Here is a 15,690-nt window from a genome sequence, read left to right as displayed (position 1 = left end):
GAAACTGGATCAACTGATGTCTTTAGCAGATTTTATAATGTTTTAATTGAGTCCACCATTGACTAAAGTCAGTGTTTCAAATTTTGGCGTGAAAAATTATTACAATATCGTTGCTGATTAATTTTCTGTCAGTAAACTAATCGATTGATCGACTATTTGTCACATTACACTTCTGTCCTACAAATATTCACTCCATGTCACAATCGTGGACAAATTCAAGCATGCAGGGCTGACACCAACGATTGTTTTCATTATCAATTAATTGATTCATTGTTTTGTCTGTAAATTGTGAGAAAATAGTGAAAACTGCAAATTGCAACGTCCAAGTCAAAGTTGACGTCTTCGTGTCTTGTTTCGTCCAACAAAGAGTCCAAAACCCAAATATAATCAGTTGCATGATGAGGAAAAGCATTAAATTGTAACATTTGAGAAGCTGAAACCAGCAAATATCTGGTATTTTTGCTAAAATGCTAACACGATTATCAAAATAGTTGCCAATTGATTTTCTGTAATCATTACAGCTCTGCAAGTGTGTTTCCTATTTTGGTTTGAGTTCACCTTTGACCAAGCCGACGTCCTCGCCAAAGTATAGAAGTTATTATTCTCCATTTTTACTACATTATCTCACTACCAGCCTACAAACTAGCGTCGCTGTAAGACAGCTCTGATCAATATTTATTTATTATCGGCATCAGAAACATGACATCACATCCTTTTTTGGTGCCTAGTGCAAGAAAGTTTTGTTGGACGTAATGTTTACATGCAAAACATATGATCAGTTTATAAAATATGATGAACTGTTGCAACAGTTAAAATCAGATCCAGCTCGACCCGCTAAAATATTAAAGCTAATACATCAATAATAATAATGATCCAATAATATAATGATGTAACACTGATAGGGACAGCATTCAGCAAGATGCTAGTTAAGCTAATATTGCTGCTGATTTTCCTGTAGTTTTACTTTTAAGTAAAAAGTTACTGTTTCAGCTCTGATTTCTATTTATTTATTAGGCAAAAATGCCAAATATTTGCTGGTTGCAGCTTCTTACATGTGACAATTTGAAGCTTTTCTTTGTCATAAACGATATTAAACTGAACATCTTCGATGATCAGACCAGTCGCCTGAAGACGTCCCCATTGGAAACCGTAAGGGGCATTTTTCAACAATGTTTTTCTGACGTTAGACAAAGCGATGAATTGAGAAAATAATCAATAATGAAAATAATCATGAGTTGCAGCCCAAAAAAACACAATAATGCTGGTCTAGATTTGAAATTGGTTGATTTCCCAGAATAAGGATGATGTAACTTTTGGAAAATATTGGCCGTGATTCCCGTGAGGTCTGCGACTGATACATTAAAAAAATGAAATCAACAAAAAAACAAACTGCAAAGACATGATGGTGAACATCCGTGTCAGAGCTGAAACGATTAGCTGATCAGCAGAAAACGTTATTGGCAGCTATTTTGATAATTGATGAATCGTTTCGGTCATTTATGAAGTAAAAACAACAAATATTCTCTAGTTTTTGCCTCTCAAAAGTGAGAATTTGACACGTTTCTTCCTGTTTTATATCATGAATATCTTTGGGTTCTGGACTGTTGGTTGGTCAACTTGAGTTTGAGGAAACTGTGATGTACATTTTTCACTATTTTTGGACTTTGCGTACATAAAACAAACAATTAAATCACTAAATCCAGAAAAGGATAATCAGGTTAATCGATAATGAAAACAAATGTTTACATTCATTCGCTCGTCCTGTTCATATCCAGTGAAACAGGCGGCAGAATGAATCGTTTTCTTTACGTATGAATACAAAGATTTAAAAATATACAGTCACAACATTGGTTATTGCATTTAAAGTTGCTTTAATTAAGGAAGTGTTATACTTTCACTCTAGGAAAAACAAAATGAAAAATAATTTGGAGGTTTGAGTCACAACTTTGTTTTAAGAAATTAACCTTTTTTTTTTTTTTATTATTTTTAAATCTTGAAATTTCCTTTACACAATACATTTTTTTTTCCTTTATAAGTATTTCAAAATATCTTTTGCTGGTTTGTTCAGTAATATCTTTCCTATAAGTAGAATTTCATTTCAATATAGTTCTCTTTTGGAAAAAAAAAAAAAAAAAAAAAAAAAAAAAAAAAAAAAAAAAAAAAAAAAAAAAAAAACATCCATCAATGCGTTTCTGTCCAGGGTCTTCACGTGTTGGAAGATGTTGGAAGTTACGTCAGACTGAAGGCCCCGGGGGCTGGTGAAGACGGCCGTCTGTCCAGCTCTGGCCATGACAGAGAAGAGAGGCTGATGATGGCAAAACTCATCACTGACGCTCTCGCAGTGTGGTGGCAGAGATAGAAGGTCAGTGTATCCGTCCGACTGCCAGATATTTGGACCCTCGTAGTGGCAATGTGGGAGCAAACGAGCACCGGAAAGTCCCATAAAATATCTGTATGTTGTCCCACAAAAAAAAAAAAACACACACACACACACACACATAAAATTCAGTCCTCTCCCCACTTGTTGGCTTTCCATGTTTTTTTTTTTCTCCAGACACCAGGGATGCTCTGGTGCGAGGAAACACACTGCTCTTCCATCGCTGTAACGGATGCTCACTGAAACAATATAAGTTAAGCTTTGAAGATATTGCCAAGATTGTATGTATAACATAAAACCCAGCTGATACACATTGTAATTGACTACTGGAGTCAAAAGCTTTAATTTTTTTTTTTTTTAGTCTGTGAGGCCCTTGTTGTTTGGGCTTACAGATAATCCTCTCAGTAACTTCCCCTAACATTTTTTGGGTAATCTTTTCAATTAACGGCCTGCTGCTGCTGCTGCTGCTGCTGCTGAGGCACGGCTCCATGTTGTTTGACAGCTCTGCATCTGTTCCACATCAATGCAAACATGCACAGAGTGACAGCAGCATGCTATATATATATATCTTTATATATATATATATATGTGTGTATCCCTCTCTTTTGTTCATCTGACCGACTTGCAAAATATCCCACAAACTGCCCACTGGAGGAGAGACCTGGACTGGAACAGGAATACAATGGATGCTAGTTCTCTCTCCTTAAACTCAGCAAGGAAAACATCTTAAACAGCTTGACTCCTCCTTACTCTTTAAATATAAACTATGTTGCAGATAGGAAAGCATTCATTGGCTTCATTTCTAGTTATAAAAACCGATCTGCTGGTTTTAGAAGGTTCTCTCTTTCCTTTTTTTTCTTTGTTTTTATAATAAAGCACTCTTTTTTTTTTCCTCAACCAATGAGATATCTCTCATTTAAACATTTAGTCCACTTTTTTTTATATCACTTTCAGAGATTCACACAACCACTCCAACCCTCGCCTCTAACAAACTTTAGGATAATACACCAATAATTCCCTGCACATGTACTTTTTTTTAACGCCACGATACTTTAGTAGGCTATTACAGCACGATTTGTCATGCACTTTATCTGTCATTTCTGCTTTTTATTTTTTGTTTTGTTGCAAAATACCCCTATGTCGCAGATCTTGTCATGAACTGAACTAATTAATAGCCGCTTTGCTTCAATTTCTCAGTCGTCATCCACGTCATCTCCCTCGGACTCGTCTCTCCTCTCGTACATTTTATCCCTCTGCCTCTCCTGGATCTCCTTCATCTCCTCGGCGTATCTGCAGAAAGCTCCGCCGAATTTGCTCCAGGCTTTGAAGGGGATGGTGATAGAGTTCCTGTAGCTGGGCTTCACCTCGCTCACACGCAGGAACACTCCGTATTTGTTGGAGCCGACGTCGAAAAAGAACCGTTTAGAGTCCACCATGATGGAGGTGCCCTCGGGCAGCTCACCGTACCCCGCGGCGGCGGCTGTGCCCCCGGCCAGCTCCTCGTCGTCTCCCCCGTAGTCGTCTATGAGCTTAGCAAGGGCGTCTCTAAACTCTATTAACCCCTGCGCCGGAAGGGCTATGGTCTGGCCGGCCAGCATGCCGCCCACAGGGCCCCCGACTCCAAAGCCCGGCCCTCGGTTAACCGTCTGCCGGATACGCAGGAACCTCCCCCGCTGGTTCTCCTTCAAGTCCAAGTAGTACTTGCGGTTTTCCCGGACGAGAAACTCGCTCTTGAGAGCTCGCCTGGGCCCGCCGTCCTCACCCACGGTCGCTTGGGCTATCTGCTCCGGACTGCTAGGCCCCAGCTGGGCGTAGTGCTCGATGAAATCCCCGAGGTAGTCACGGAACTCCGCCGCCACGGACAGCGAGAGGGTCAGCCGGCTTTTGGAGCCGCCGGCCCCGACTTCGGCGATTTTAATGAACCTGCCCTTGCTGTTCTGCTTGACGTCCAGATAGAAGCGCTTGTTCTGGATGTCGAGGCGCTTGGACGCCAGCTCCTGGGTCTCCTGGTCCCTCTGGAAGTGCTGGAAGCCGCCGCCGCCGCCGCCGCCGCCTCCTCCGCCTCCTCCCCCGCTGCTACCACCGCGCTCACTCCCGCTGTCTCCATCCGCCATCTTCAGCTCCACCGCTCGGCTTCTGCCCTGCTCCGATCCTGCGTAGCTGCTTTCTGCGCGTACCCTTCCAGCGCGCGCCCCCTTCACTTTCACCAACGCTTCGCTCGTTGAGCGTTGTGATTGGTCAACCAGCCTGCCATTCCCACCAGTTCACACGGTTACGGCTTTCCCATTGGTTGTTCACTTTTGTCAGTCACACCCACATGTATTATCTCTCATCAGCTATTGGTTCAGAGTCAGGTTCCGTTTGCGTACTTCTCCTTCTCGTTGTGAAATCTCCTCTGTCTTTTATGACATAATATTTTGAAAATGTTTTTTTAATTTTTCTGGCTTCAGTTGGATAATGTGTCGACATCTCTTGTTTTTCTCTGTTATTGTGGAGAAATTCAGAGAATTGTTTTTATCCGCGCAAAATAGTTTGGTGACGTACGTCTAGTAGGTTACATTGGCCAATATTAATAATACTGACTGGTATGTTTGTGTCAGTGGTGGAAGATGTTTTACTTAAAGGACAGGTTCACAATTTTTCAAAATCTGTCTTAAAACAACAGTCAGGAACCCAAATGAACAGTGAAACATGTTTTTCTTGCTGTAATCATTCCTCCTGTTCATATGGACCATCAGAAGATCCCTTCATAATACACTTACGATATAAGTGATGGGGGACAAAATCCACAGTCCTCCTTCTGTGCAAAAATGCATTTAAAAGTTTATCTGAAGCTATTATGAAGTTTCAGTGTTCAAATGAGTCAAATCAAGTAGATATCTTCCAGCGTTACAGTCTTTTTAGTGCCAAAGTCCCTCTTTTTGTTACTATACTTCCACCGCAGCTCAACAGGGAAACACTGTCCGAGGAAACACAAAGAGGGAATTTGATGCTAAAAAGACTGTAAGTGTGTCAGATATCCATTTGATATGATTAACTCAGACTGCTGAAGCCTCATATAAGCTTCACATCTACTTTTAAATGCATTTTTACACAAAATGACTGTGTGGACTCACTGTGGATTTTCCCCAAAACTTATTTTGAAAGCACATTTGAAGGGGGTCTTTGTATGAACAGGAGGAATGATTACAGCGAGAAAAACCTCTTTCACCGTTCATATAGACACCTAACTGTTGTTTTAAGACACACTTGAAAAATTGTGAACGTGCCCTTTAAGGAAAAACAGAAATATTCAGTGTACAAACACTTTGTTACATTGAAAATCTAACTTAAGCAAAAATGTACTTAAAGTATCGAAAGTGAAAGCAGTCACCATGTGGAATGAAGGACCATGTGAGTGTTATTCTGATATATTATTTATCATTAATATTAGCTAGTTTTAATGTTTATAATGGTAGTTAAATCTATTATAATGCATCATATTTTATAAGCTAATAACATGTTTCATATTATGAAAAGTAACCAGTAACTATAGCTGATAAATAAATGGAGTTAAAAGTATAATATTTCAATATTGGAAATACTCAAGTAATGTAAAAGTACATCAAAACTGTACTTAGGTATACAGTACTTGAGTAAATGTACTTACTTGTATTCCACCACTGGTTGCTCCACGTTGTCGACATGTGATTATTTTTTATGATTTGGTGGCTCATGTAGATGAAGGACTCTGGGTTCTTGTTCCAACTGAAGGAACAAGAAGAAAAACACATTTTTGAGGTGAGCGGGACTTTAAAATAGTCCTGTATTTGCTTTGATAATATAATTGTATCTGAACTTTAGTATTTTTGTCGTGAACCCAGTGTAATTTCCATTCGGGTCACCAGAGAAAAATTACTGAAATATGTCAACTCAAAAAAGTTAGTTTCCACTGGCCTACATGTTACCACACCAGTAGCAAATAAACATGTTCATGACATAAACTTTGCTACTAAATATTACATTAGACCACAAACCGTTCACTTGGGGACTGTTACGCAACAGGAAATATGATAATTCAGTTTTCAAACTGTGCAAGTACTGTACTTAAAGTTTTCCATATACTGTGTTCTGTACATGTACTTCTCTACATTTCAGAGGCAAATACTTTTAAATCCGTAACATTTATTCCATCTCACAGCTGCAATTATTTTGCAGATAAAGATTTTAAACACAAAACATGTCATCAGTTTAGAACATATGATGCATTACGATAGATAGTAGTATATAAAGTAGTAAAATTAGCTTCACCTCAACCAGCTACGTTAAAATTTTGCTTACACATTGATACATGAGTAATAATGATCTTGTATTAATAATATTATAACTCTCTGGAAGGAGCCATTCTGCATAACAAGCACATTTTGTTGCAAATATTTACACTTTTACTGAAATAACATTTTGAATGCAGGACATTTACTCATATTTTAGCTGTGTAGTATTAGAATAGAATATACTGTGAAATCTTTATTGTCACTGCACAGTAGTACAATGAAACTGAAGGCGCAACTTCCTGAAAGATAAGAACAAGATGTAAATAGAACTACAAGAAATAAACAAGTAAAATAACACTCTGGAGTATACACGATACCAGTGGTGGAAAGAAACTAAGTACATTTACTCAAGTACTGTACTTAAGTACAATTTTGAGCTACTCGTACTTAACTTGTGTATTTCCATGTGATGCTACTTTATACTTCCACTCCACTACATTTCAGAGGGAAATATTGTACTTTCTACTCCACTACATTTATTTGACAGCTTTAGTTACTTTTCAGATGAAGATTTGACACAATGGATAATATAACAAGCTTTTAAAATACAACACATTGTTAAAGATGAAACCAGTGGTTTCCAACCTTTTTGGCTTTTGACGTCTTACAAAAAGCAGTGTGTAGTCGGGGTCACATTTCACATGTCTATGAGTTGTTAACAGCTCCACCAAATAGTGATTTTTCCCTCTAAACTTCTCACATGCTTTCATTTCAATAAACGTTCAAATGATCCAATATTTCACCAAAAATCAAAGATTAGAGAAAAAGTCCAAAAACTGAAAACAGATTTGTGTATCAGAACTTTGTTTTTTCTTCTTTCCTCTCCCATTAATCATCTCACAACCCCTCAGATTTATCTGCTGACCCTTTGGAGGGGCCCGACCCCTAGGTTGGGAACCACTGGACTAAACTAGCTAACTGTATATAAAGTAGTGTAAACTAGCTCCACCTCCAGCAGCTACAACAGTAACATGCTGCTCTAACACTATTGCTTCACTATTAATAATCTAATGATGTCATATATAATAATATATCAGTCAGAGGGACCAAACCACTACTTTTACTGCAATACTTTAACTTCATCAAGCTCATAATACTTAAGTACTTTTACTGTTCATGCAGGACTTTTACTTGTAATGGAGTATTTTCACATTGCTGTATTGGTTCTTTTATTTAAATAAAGGATGTGAGTACTTCTTCCACCACTGGCTGCAAAACAGCTGTCGTACCACACTGAATATGCTCTCTGTGGAGCACCAGGAGCTGGTCGGACAGGTTGACCTTCCTCAGTGTGCTCAGGAAGTAGGACAATGAGGAAGGAAAAAGGCAAAAACTTTATTATATTTGTATTTATTTATCAGACATTTATTTAACACGGATAGTGCACATTAATAGACATTGCTGTAAATGCGCCAAAGTTGGCCAAGAGGCTATTTTTGATCTGTAGTCACTGGACAGATGTTGCTAAGTCAACCTAAAAAAAAGAATATAAGGATGTAAGATTTAAAATGACAAATTTATTAAGATCGTTTAGAAGTAAAAGATCTGAAACTTTATCATTGTAAACAGCAGCAGGATGTGATGGTATGAATATTTAGCCCACCTGCAGCTACATATAAGCAGTTATTAGATTATCATTGCACTACCCAGCTCTGTCTACAGATGGCGGTACAGCTCCAGTCGCCTCTCAGGTAAATTTCCAGGTTTGTCTTGGCACTTCCTCCCAGCTGTATCTGACAGCAGCTGCAGACAGTTTACAGCTGCAGTTAACACCACTGTATCGTGCTTTTGCAGCACTTTATATGTCCTGTGTTGAGAATCCCTGAGCTTGTTTGCATTGCTGTAGTTTTTATGTGTTAACCGGTGATGAAAAGATAGATTCACTCCCGAAGGAGGTGCGATGGTTTAGTGAACAAACCCCTCAAGTCCTGAAAACATCAGAAAAGTTTTTGTGTGCAGGGCTGTAGCCAACGTTTTAGAAAATACTGAGGTTGTGAGAACAGATTCCTACAGTAGAAAACACCTGAGAAAATACAGACTATAGCAAGCAAACCAAACTCTGTATAATTATCTAACGATTAAAAAAGTAATGATAATAATAATCACAAAATGTCCCATTTTATTTGTTCATTTAAACTATTTGCTAATATTTCCCGTAAATGTTATTTCCCTCTAAGTTATGGTCTAAATCTTGTTCAGAGTTTTCTCTAAATGTTAATTCAGGTAGATACTAAATCCATTTTATTTTAAGTTTATAGATTATGGTATTTCTTCTTCACTTGTCTACTTTGTCGCTTTGGATTAAATCGTCGGCCAAATGACAAAATGTAAATGTAAGTTATTCAGGGGTTATCTTAGAAAAATTAAACTCTATTTTGAATCAACCTGCATGTGAACTTCTTCACATTGATATTAAACTCTTAAATTCCCTGAAATACAGTTTGCGGAGACAACAGCAGATAGAAAAACTCACAGTAATACGATTTCTCATGAAAATGAGACACTGATAACTGAATTCAGTAAATGTGACACAATCTGAGATATAAGTTAATGTACTTTTGCTTCCCGGAAAGATGGAGGAGACGGTCTGGATCAGGGATGCATAAAAACACAAATGCAGGAACACCGGAAGACGAAGCACTTTTAGAATAAGTAATTGAATTATTATATTGATTTAAACATCTCTCAGCTCTCTTTCTGTCATTTTGTATTTAAAAATACTGTATGTTGGTGACAGAAGTTGTTTTCTTTTGGTCAGAGATTGAAATTCAATAAAGCACAAACAAGTTATTCTCTTTTCTTCTTGTCGTCTTTCAGGTTTGACTTCCTGTAGCCTGAAGGCGAAGACAAGCAGAAGGCTGCACATTAGTCCAGTGAAAGGAGGAAGTATTGAGGTTTTTTACTTACACCACAAACATAAAATACTCCATTACTCCATTAGTTGAAGTCCAGGAATCCACAGGGAAAACAGTGGAAAAAGGCTTCCCAAGGGGGTCAGTGGAAATACTCAGGAAAAAAGGAAGGACGCAAGAAAGTGAGAGAATTTGTTACGCTCAATTTGTGCACAAATACAAACACTAAATGGCACAAAGAACAGAAAAGGCTTTGATCAGCAGCTATTAAGCTCAGTGCTCTTCCTCAGGCAGCATGAAGAGGTTTATGTTGACTCCAGTGTCTCTAGGAACAGAGAAAAGACAGGAAATTATACTGTAAATACGTCAAAATTACTGTAGAAACCACGTATACGACACAATAACGGGATGGTCTCATTATTGATAAAGAGTTTTAGACGTGTTGCCTCAAAGATTAGAGACATATTAAACATAAGAACAAGATACAATATACAGAACTGCTACTGGTCAAAGGTTTTAGAAGATCTCAATGTTTCTAATTTTTAATTGAAATTTATATAGTTTAATGTCTCAGTGTTCTCTGAAATCAACAAATAAACAAATTGGAGATTTTAAATAAATGAATGTTTCTGTTTAACATAATGTAATCTAATTATCTACATTATAAAACAGGTTCAGATGAAAGAAGATAGATTTGATTCCTCTTTTTCCATCTTTCCTCCATTTGTAATTGGCGACGATCAAGATCACCTCCTCTGTTTGTGGATGTAATGAGATCAATAAACCCAGAATTTAAGACCAGTGGAGGAGTGTCCGTGTTGGATAAAATGTGTGGTGAGGGACTGTGTTTCATCCGGTCTGTTAACGGTGCTTTTGCGTTTTATTATCTGGCTGCGAAGCATCTGTTTAGTTTTGCCAATGAACAGTTTACATTAGAGACACTTAGTGGCATAAATGAGCTACTTAGAGGTGCGTGTGGTGAAGGTGGGTGGTGTTATAAGTATAAGTACCAGTATATGTATACCAGTGTTTGGTTATCGAAGTCATTGATGCGTTTAGAGAAAAGTTGAAGTCCTGCATTCAAAATTGCACCCAAGTAAAAGTACAGAAGTATTATCAGCTCAAGAAATCAACATCTGATAATCTGTAATGTTTTAATAATCATTTTATTTAAGTAATCTGATTCCACAGTGATATAACAACAAAAAATCAAATAAAACATTTCTTAGAATTCAAATTTAAATATATCCAAACTATACATCAGTTACAAGCAGAGGCACACACACAAATCACAATATTGCACACCACCCTGTTTGATCCATGATGAAACTTGTGCCGTGTTTCTTATAAAGCATCTGTTTCTACTGGAATTGATCCTATTAGGATAAGATGAGAACTTTTCTTTTTGTTCAAAAAATAAAATCAATACAATCTCATTTTGTCTCAGTTGGACAAAATATCACAGCAGCGACGTCAGTGACGGTTTCAGTAATATTGAGGATAAGTCGGGTAGTGAGAGAGTTGAGTGGTGGCAGAGGGCAGCATCACTCCCGGGAGGCTGCTGTACTGGTAAAAAGAGTCCAGAGGCAGTGTGGAGACACTGGGCAGAGCGGAGCTGTACTGCAGGCTGTGTGGATGGACGTATGAGGCAGCAGCAGCAGCAGCCGGAGCTTCCTGTGCTGCCGCCGCTGCCGCCACCGCCGCTGCTGAGTGGTATCTGGGGTACGGTCCCGGCCTGTAAGCCTGCAGCTCGGGATAATGCATGAACTGAGAGGCGACGTTTGCCTGGCAGGCGTGAGCCAGGGCGTCCTGCACCGTCCTCTTCAGCTTCATCCGCCTGTTCTGGAACCAGTTACGGATCTGAAAAGGAGGAAAAGTCTCATTAGGAAAAGTTTTCACAATAAGCACATCAAAATGTCTCATTATTACTGAACTTTAGGGCCTTAGAAAGGATTTTAGATTTTAGATAATCAACATTTAAATGATATAAGCTTATAAAATCCTCGTCACGTGCAAGTTGTTGATCATAAAGGATTCACATGTTGATAATAAACTGAGGATTCCTACCTGTTTGTCAGACAGGTTGAGCTTCTTGCAGAGCTCGGCCTTGTCTTGCGTTCCCAGGTAAGCGTTCCTCTTGAAGGCCCTCTCCAGGCTGCTGATCTGTTCCGCCGTGAAGGCCGTACGGGGTCGTCTCCCCGACGGAGGGGAGGCCGGCGAGGTGGAGGCGCAGTCTGCGGAGGCCGCGGGGGAAAGAGAACGACCCCCTTCGCTCTCGTACCCGGACGTCTCCTCTTCTGTACCGCTGCTGAAACCAGCCTCTGTCACTGGAGAGATGAAGAAAGAGGAAAGTACTTTTAATGACGTTTTCCCAAAAGATGTTTAGACTGAACAGCTGATGGAAGTATTCAGGTACTTTACTGCAGTAGAAGTAGTAATACCTCAATTTAAAAATACTCCATTATAAGTAAAAGTCCTGCAGTTAAAGTAAAATTAAAGAAGTATAATTAGCATCTAAAGTATAAAAAGTAGAAGAGCTCATCTTGCTGCCAAATAGCCTATATGAGTGTTATGATGCTCTATATTATAATTAATGCTGCAACCAATGATTGTTTAGTCTATAAATTGTCAGAAAATAGTGACTAATGTTTGTTATAACTTCCCACACTTCAAGAAGATGCATTAAAGTATCTTTTTTTCTGTCCAACAGTCCAAAAGTATTTAGTTTACTGTCATGTACGACAAAGAAAATCAGCAGAACTTCACATTTAACAAGCTGGAGCCACTGAATTTTTGTCGTTTTTGCTTCAAAAATGACGAAAACCATGAATTTATTATCAAAATAGCGGCTGATTCATCTCCTAATTGATATGTTGGAGCTCTAATTCATGTGTAAGCAGCATTTTATTGTGGCATGAGCTAATTTTAACTAATTTACACACTTTTGGGTAGTTTAATTTAAAAGAAAGTGCTGCTTGCAGGTAAAATATCAATTTCTAAAGCAAAAAGTAGCCGTCAGATAACAGTAGTGGTGTCAAAAGATGTAATATTCTCCTCTGAAGTGTAGTAAAGTACTTAAGTAAATGTGCTTACCTTGATTACTGTGACTGCTTTGGTGCTGTAGAGTGCTCATACTGGAGCTGGACAGGTTGTGTGCATCCAGGCCTTGCTGCTCCTGTTCAGGTACGTTTTCTGCCTTTTGCCTGCAGTAAAAACCCGGCAGACTCTCCGAATGCGTCCCACAGGCGGCGGGCCCAGAAGCAGCGAGGGTCTCCGTACCCGTCGGCTGGCTGCTCTGAGCCATCCACTCGATAGAAAAATGTCCTCTCATGGTCGCTGAGTGCTGAAAGTTTTCTCCTAAAGAAGCCGGAAAGAGAATATCCCTTTGTTTGAAAACCAGAAAGTTGTGTCCAGACTGCAGGAGGAAGAGTTTCTCAGGAGTCCTCTGTTTGCTGCTGGTGTTGTTGTTGTTGGTGGTTGTAGGAGAGTAATGACTGTCCCCTCACAGTGTGTCTGTATTTATAGGGGGCATCCCTCCTCATTTTCAAACCGCCTCAGACCGAGATCAAAGCACACATCCTCCCTTCCCTCCCACCTTCCCCTCCTTTAGTTTTCACAACTGGAGTAATTAAGACGTCTCATTCAGTCTCAATGAGGCTGTTACACACTGGCTCCAGTGAGTCTGGGAAGAGCAACCCCCACCCTTCCCCCCCCACTCATCCTCCCCCCTCCTCCTCCTCCTCCCTCTTCACCTTCCTGCCTCCAAAAAGATAATAGACACACCTCAGCCCAAACTGTCTGCATCTCATCTGTAAGCACATCCATACTGTAAGTGTCTCCCGTCTGAATCAAAAACATCCATATATCTGACTTGAGTTTTGTCTCTTGAAGCATTTTTAATCATCTAACATCACTGTAAACTTACATGAGCAGAGCTGAGACAACATGTTGACTAATCGATAAGTTGATTAGAGCTGCAAAAATTAGTCGATTAGTTTGGAGTCATTCTGTAAGAAGAAAAATGTGGAAATTTTCTGATCCCAGCTGCTCAAATGTGAATATTAACTAAATATCTTTGAGTTGTGGACTGTTGGGGGGCCAAATGACGACATTTGAGGATGTTATCTTGAGCTTTGGAAACATTTTTTTAAACCATTTTCTGACGACTTATCGATTACTGAAATGAAACGAAATATGTTTGTTAAAGATGATGATTTGCTGCTTTTATTATAAACTGTTGGTTGCAAAAAAAACAAGACAGTTGTCGACATCACACCGGGTTTTGGAAAATATATAATGAGCATTTTTTACATTTTTCTGAAGATTTTCTGCAGAATAGATCAGTTTTCTTCATGCATGGGAGTCACTGCATGTTAAACTCTTAATAAGTTATTGATATTTGATTTCCCCAAAGTGCATCAACAAATCATTGATCAATAAACTGAACACTGAGTGATTGATAGAACATATAAAATACTGTATATATTGCTGTATATTAACCGTGTAGTGTAGTGTAGAGTAAATCACACATTTCCTGAATATCTGCAGTCTAAAGTGTACTTAATGAGCATTTTTCACACTTTTCTGCAGATTAATCAATAAGAAAATAATCCTCACTAATGAGCATCTTTCTTTTCCGTCAATCAAACTTTTGATGCTCCCTCAAATTTGCGATAATTACTTAAAAAAAAACTTCCATTAGTCACATTTGAAGACCTTTAATAACCAGCATAATGAGCAGTGAGTGGCTTAATATAAAAGCAAACAGCTGATCCGGGGATGATCCCCAGATTAAAGGCAAAGTTACTGATGTGATGTCAACTGATGATGAGGTTTTTTTTTTTTAGATTGTGTAATCTTATTTGTAGTTGATTGATGAGCTCTCAGGATTAAAGTTTGGTGTCGTTATTATGAAAAACAGCTGATCCCATTAATAATCACAGAAAATCTATTGTAATATCATAGGATTAACAGGAAATAGAAACGTATAGAAGTTAAATGAATAAAATGAAGTAATTAAGACTGTAAACTCATAACTAAAATAAAATATTTCTAGATCTCTGACTATCTGATCATCCAAATAAACAGCGCTGGAAACTGATTTCAGATAAAACACAATTTAAAAATACTCACAAGTCAAAGAAGTATTATCAGTAAAACACATAATGCAGCCAAATGGCATCTATCATTGTTATAATATTGGATTATTATTACTGATGGATTCATATGTAAGCTGCATTTTAATATGGCACAATTTAAAACCACATATTGTATTTTATAAGATGAACATGTGTATGTTTTATGAGTGAATGGGCTCAGTCAGTGTTACATTTTTATATATAATACTACAGAATTATAATTATTATAGATGCAGCAACATTTTAGTGTATCTGACTGCAGCAGCTAATTGTTTGGATTAATTCATTTACTCCAGCCTGCAAGCTTTTATTTTATACTGTATGTTCATTCTAGGTTTTCAAAATCTTCTACAAAGTAAAGCTGTCAGGTAAATGTACTACAGTAAAAATACAATATTGTCCTCTGAAATGTGGTGGAGTAACAGTATAAAGTGGGATCATGTTTAAATAATCAAGTAAAATACCTCAGAATTGCACCTATTAGGTAAATTAGCTTCTTTCCACCAGTGTAAATAAATATCTTCCACCAGGCTGTAATTTACCAGCAGTAACGTTGCTATAAATTCACTATTACGCACCAAAAAACCCTTCAGCTGAGCAGCACTGACAGCATAAAGATCTGAATGTATTTCTTACTGAGGAGGATTTACACCACCTTAAGAAGATATTAACAGGTTTTATGAGCTTCTGTCTCATGTTGGGTGTGTTGGTATCAAAGCACAGAGCGCCTTTGAAGTGGCCCAGTATCCGTAATGAGCTATTAGCGTCGCGGCTCTCCTCTCCGCTGCGCGCACAGACAGACAGCCGTCTGCAGGTCGCGGAGACAAGCGCGCACGACGGCCCCCGGATCCATTCAGCGGCGCTCGAGCACTCTCATTATCTTATCAATAGGACTCCGTTTCGTGATTGACCCGATTAATCCTTTAAACGCACAATGCGTTTTTGAGCCACGCACCATTTGCACACAAAACAGCGCCGTCTTCTTCCTTCAGAGACAGTCCTCCACTCAT

The 15,690-nt window shown here is 38.6% G+C and overlaps 2 protein-coding genes across 2 annotated transcripts; both read right to left on the bottom strand.

Moving 5' to 3' along the window:
• Window positions 1–2,127: 2,127 nt before the first annotated feature.
• Window positions 2,128–4,606, bottom strand: purbb (purine-rich element binding protein Bb). Its single transcript, XM_042396151.1, has one exon. The coding sequence runs from the start codon at window positions 4,489–4,491 to the stop codon at window positions 3,571–3,573; it is 921 nt and encodes a 306-aa protein (XP_042252085.1). The 5' UTR covers window positions 4,492–4,606; the 3' UTR covers window positions 2,128–3,570.
• Window positions 4,607–10,643: 6,037 nt separating this feature from the next.
• ved (ventrally expressed dharma/bozozok antagonist) lies at window positions 10,644–12,873 on the bottom strand. Its single transcript, XM_042396078.1, has 3 exons — window positions 12,636–12,873; window positions 11,610–11,923; window positions 10,644–11,402 (listed from the first exon to the last, which is right to left on the bottom strand). Exons 1-3 carry the CDS (start codon window positions 12,871–12,873, stop codon window positions 11,028–11,030), a joined length of 927 nt encoding a protein of 308 aa, XP_042252012.1. The 3' UTR covers window positions 10,644–11,027.
• Between the last annotated feature and the right edge of the window lie 2,817 nt (window positions 12,874–15,690).

This window comes from Thunnus maccoyii, chromosome 19 (assembly GCF_910596095.1).
Source record: "Thunnus maccoyii chromosome 19, fThuMac1.1, whole genome shotgun sequence".
In the NCBI taxonomy this organism is placed as follows: domain Eukaryota; kingdom Metazoa; phylum Chordata; class Actinopteri; order Scombriformes; family Scombridae; genus Thunnus; species Thunnus maccoyii.
Note: the sequence above shows the minus strand (reverse complement) of the source record. Positions and strands in the feature narration are given on the sequence as shown.

What these genes read in the sequence shown, in the direction of transcription:
- purbb (XM_042396151.1), bottom strand. Translation starts at nt 4,491, where the DNA reads ATGGCGGATGGAGACAGCGGGAGTGAGCGCGGTGGTAGCAGCGGGGGA.
- ved (XM_042396078.1), bottom strand. Translation starts at nt 12,873, where the DNA reads ATGAGAGGACATTTTTCTATCGAGTGGATGGCTCAGAGCAGCCAGCCG. An exon ending in AAGCAGTCACAGTAATCAAG is followed by an intron (nt 11,924 to 12,635) that starts GTAAGCACATTT and finishes GTTCAGTCTAAA; the next exon opens with CATCTTTTGGGAAAACGTCA. An exon ending in TCAACCTGTCTGACAAACAG is followed by an intron (nt 11,403 to 11,609) that starts GTAGGAATCCTC and finishes CCTCCTTTTCAG; the next exon opens with ATCCGTAACTGGTTCCAGAA.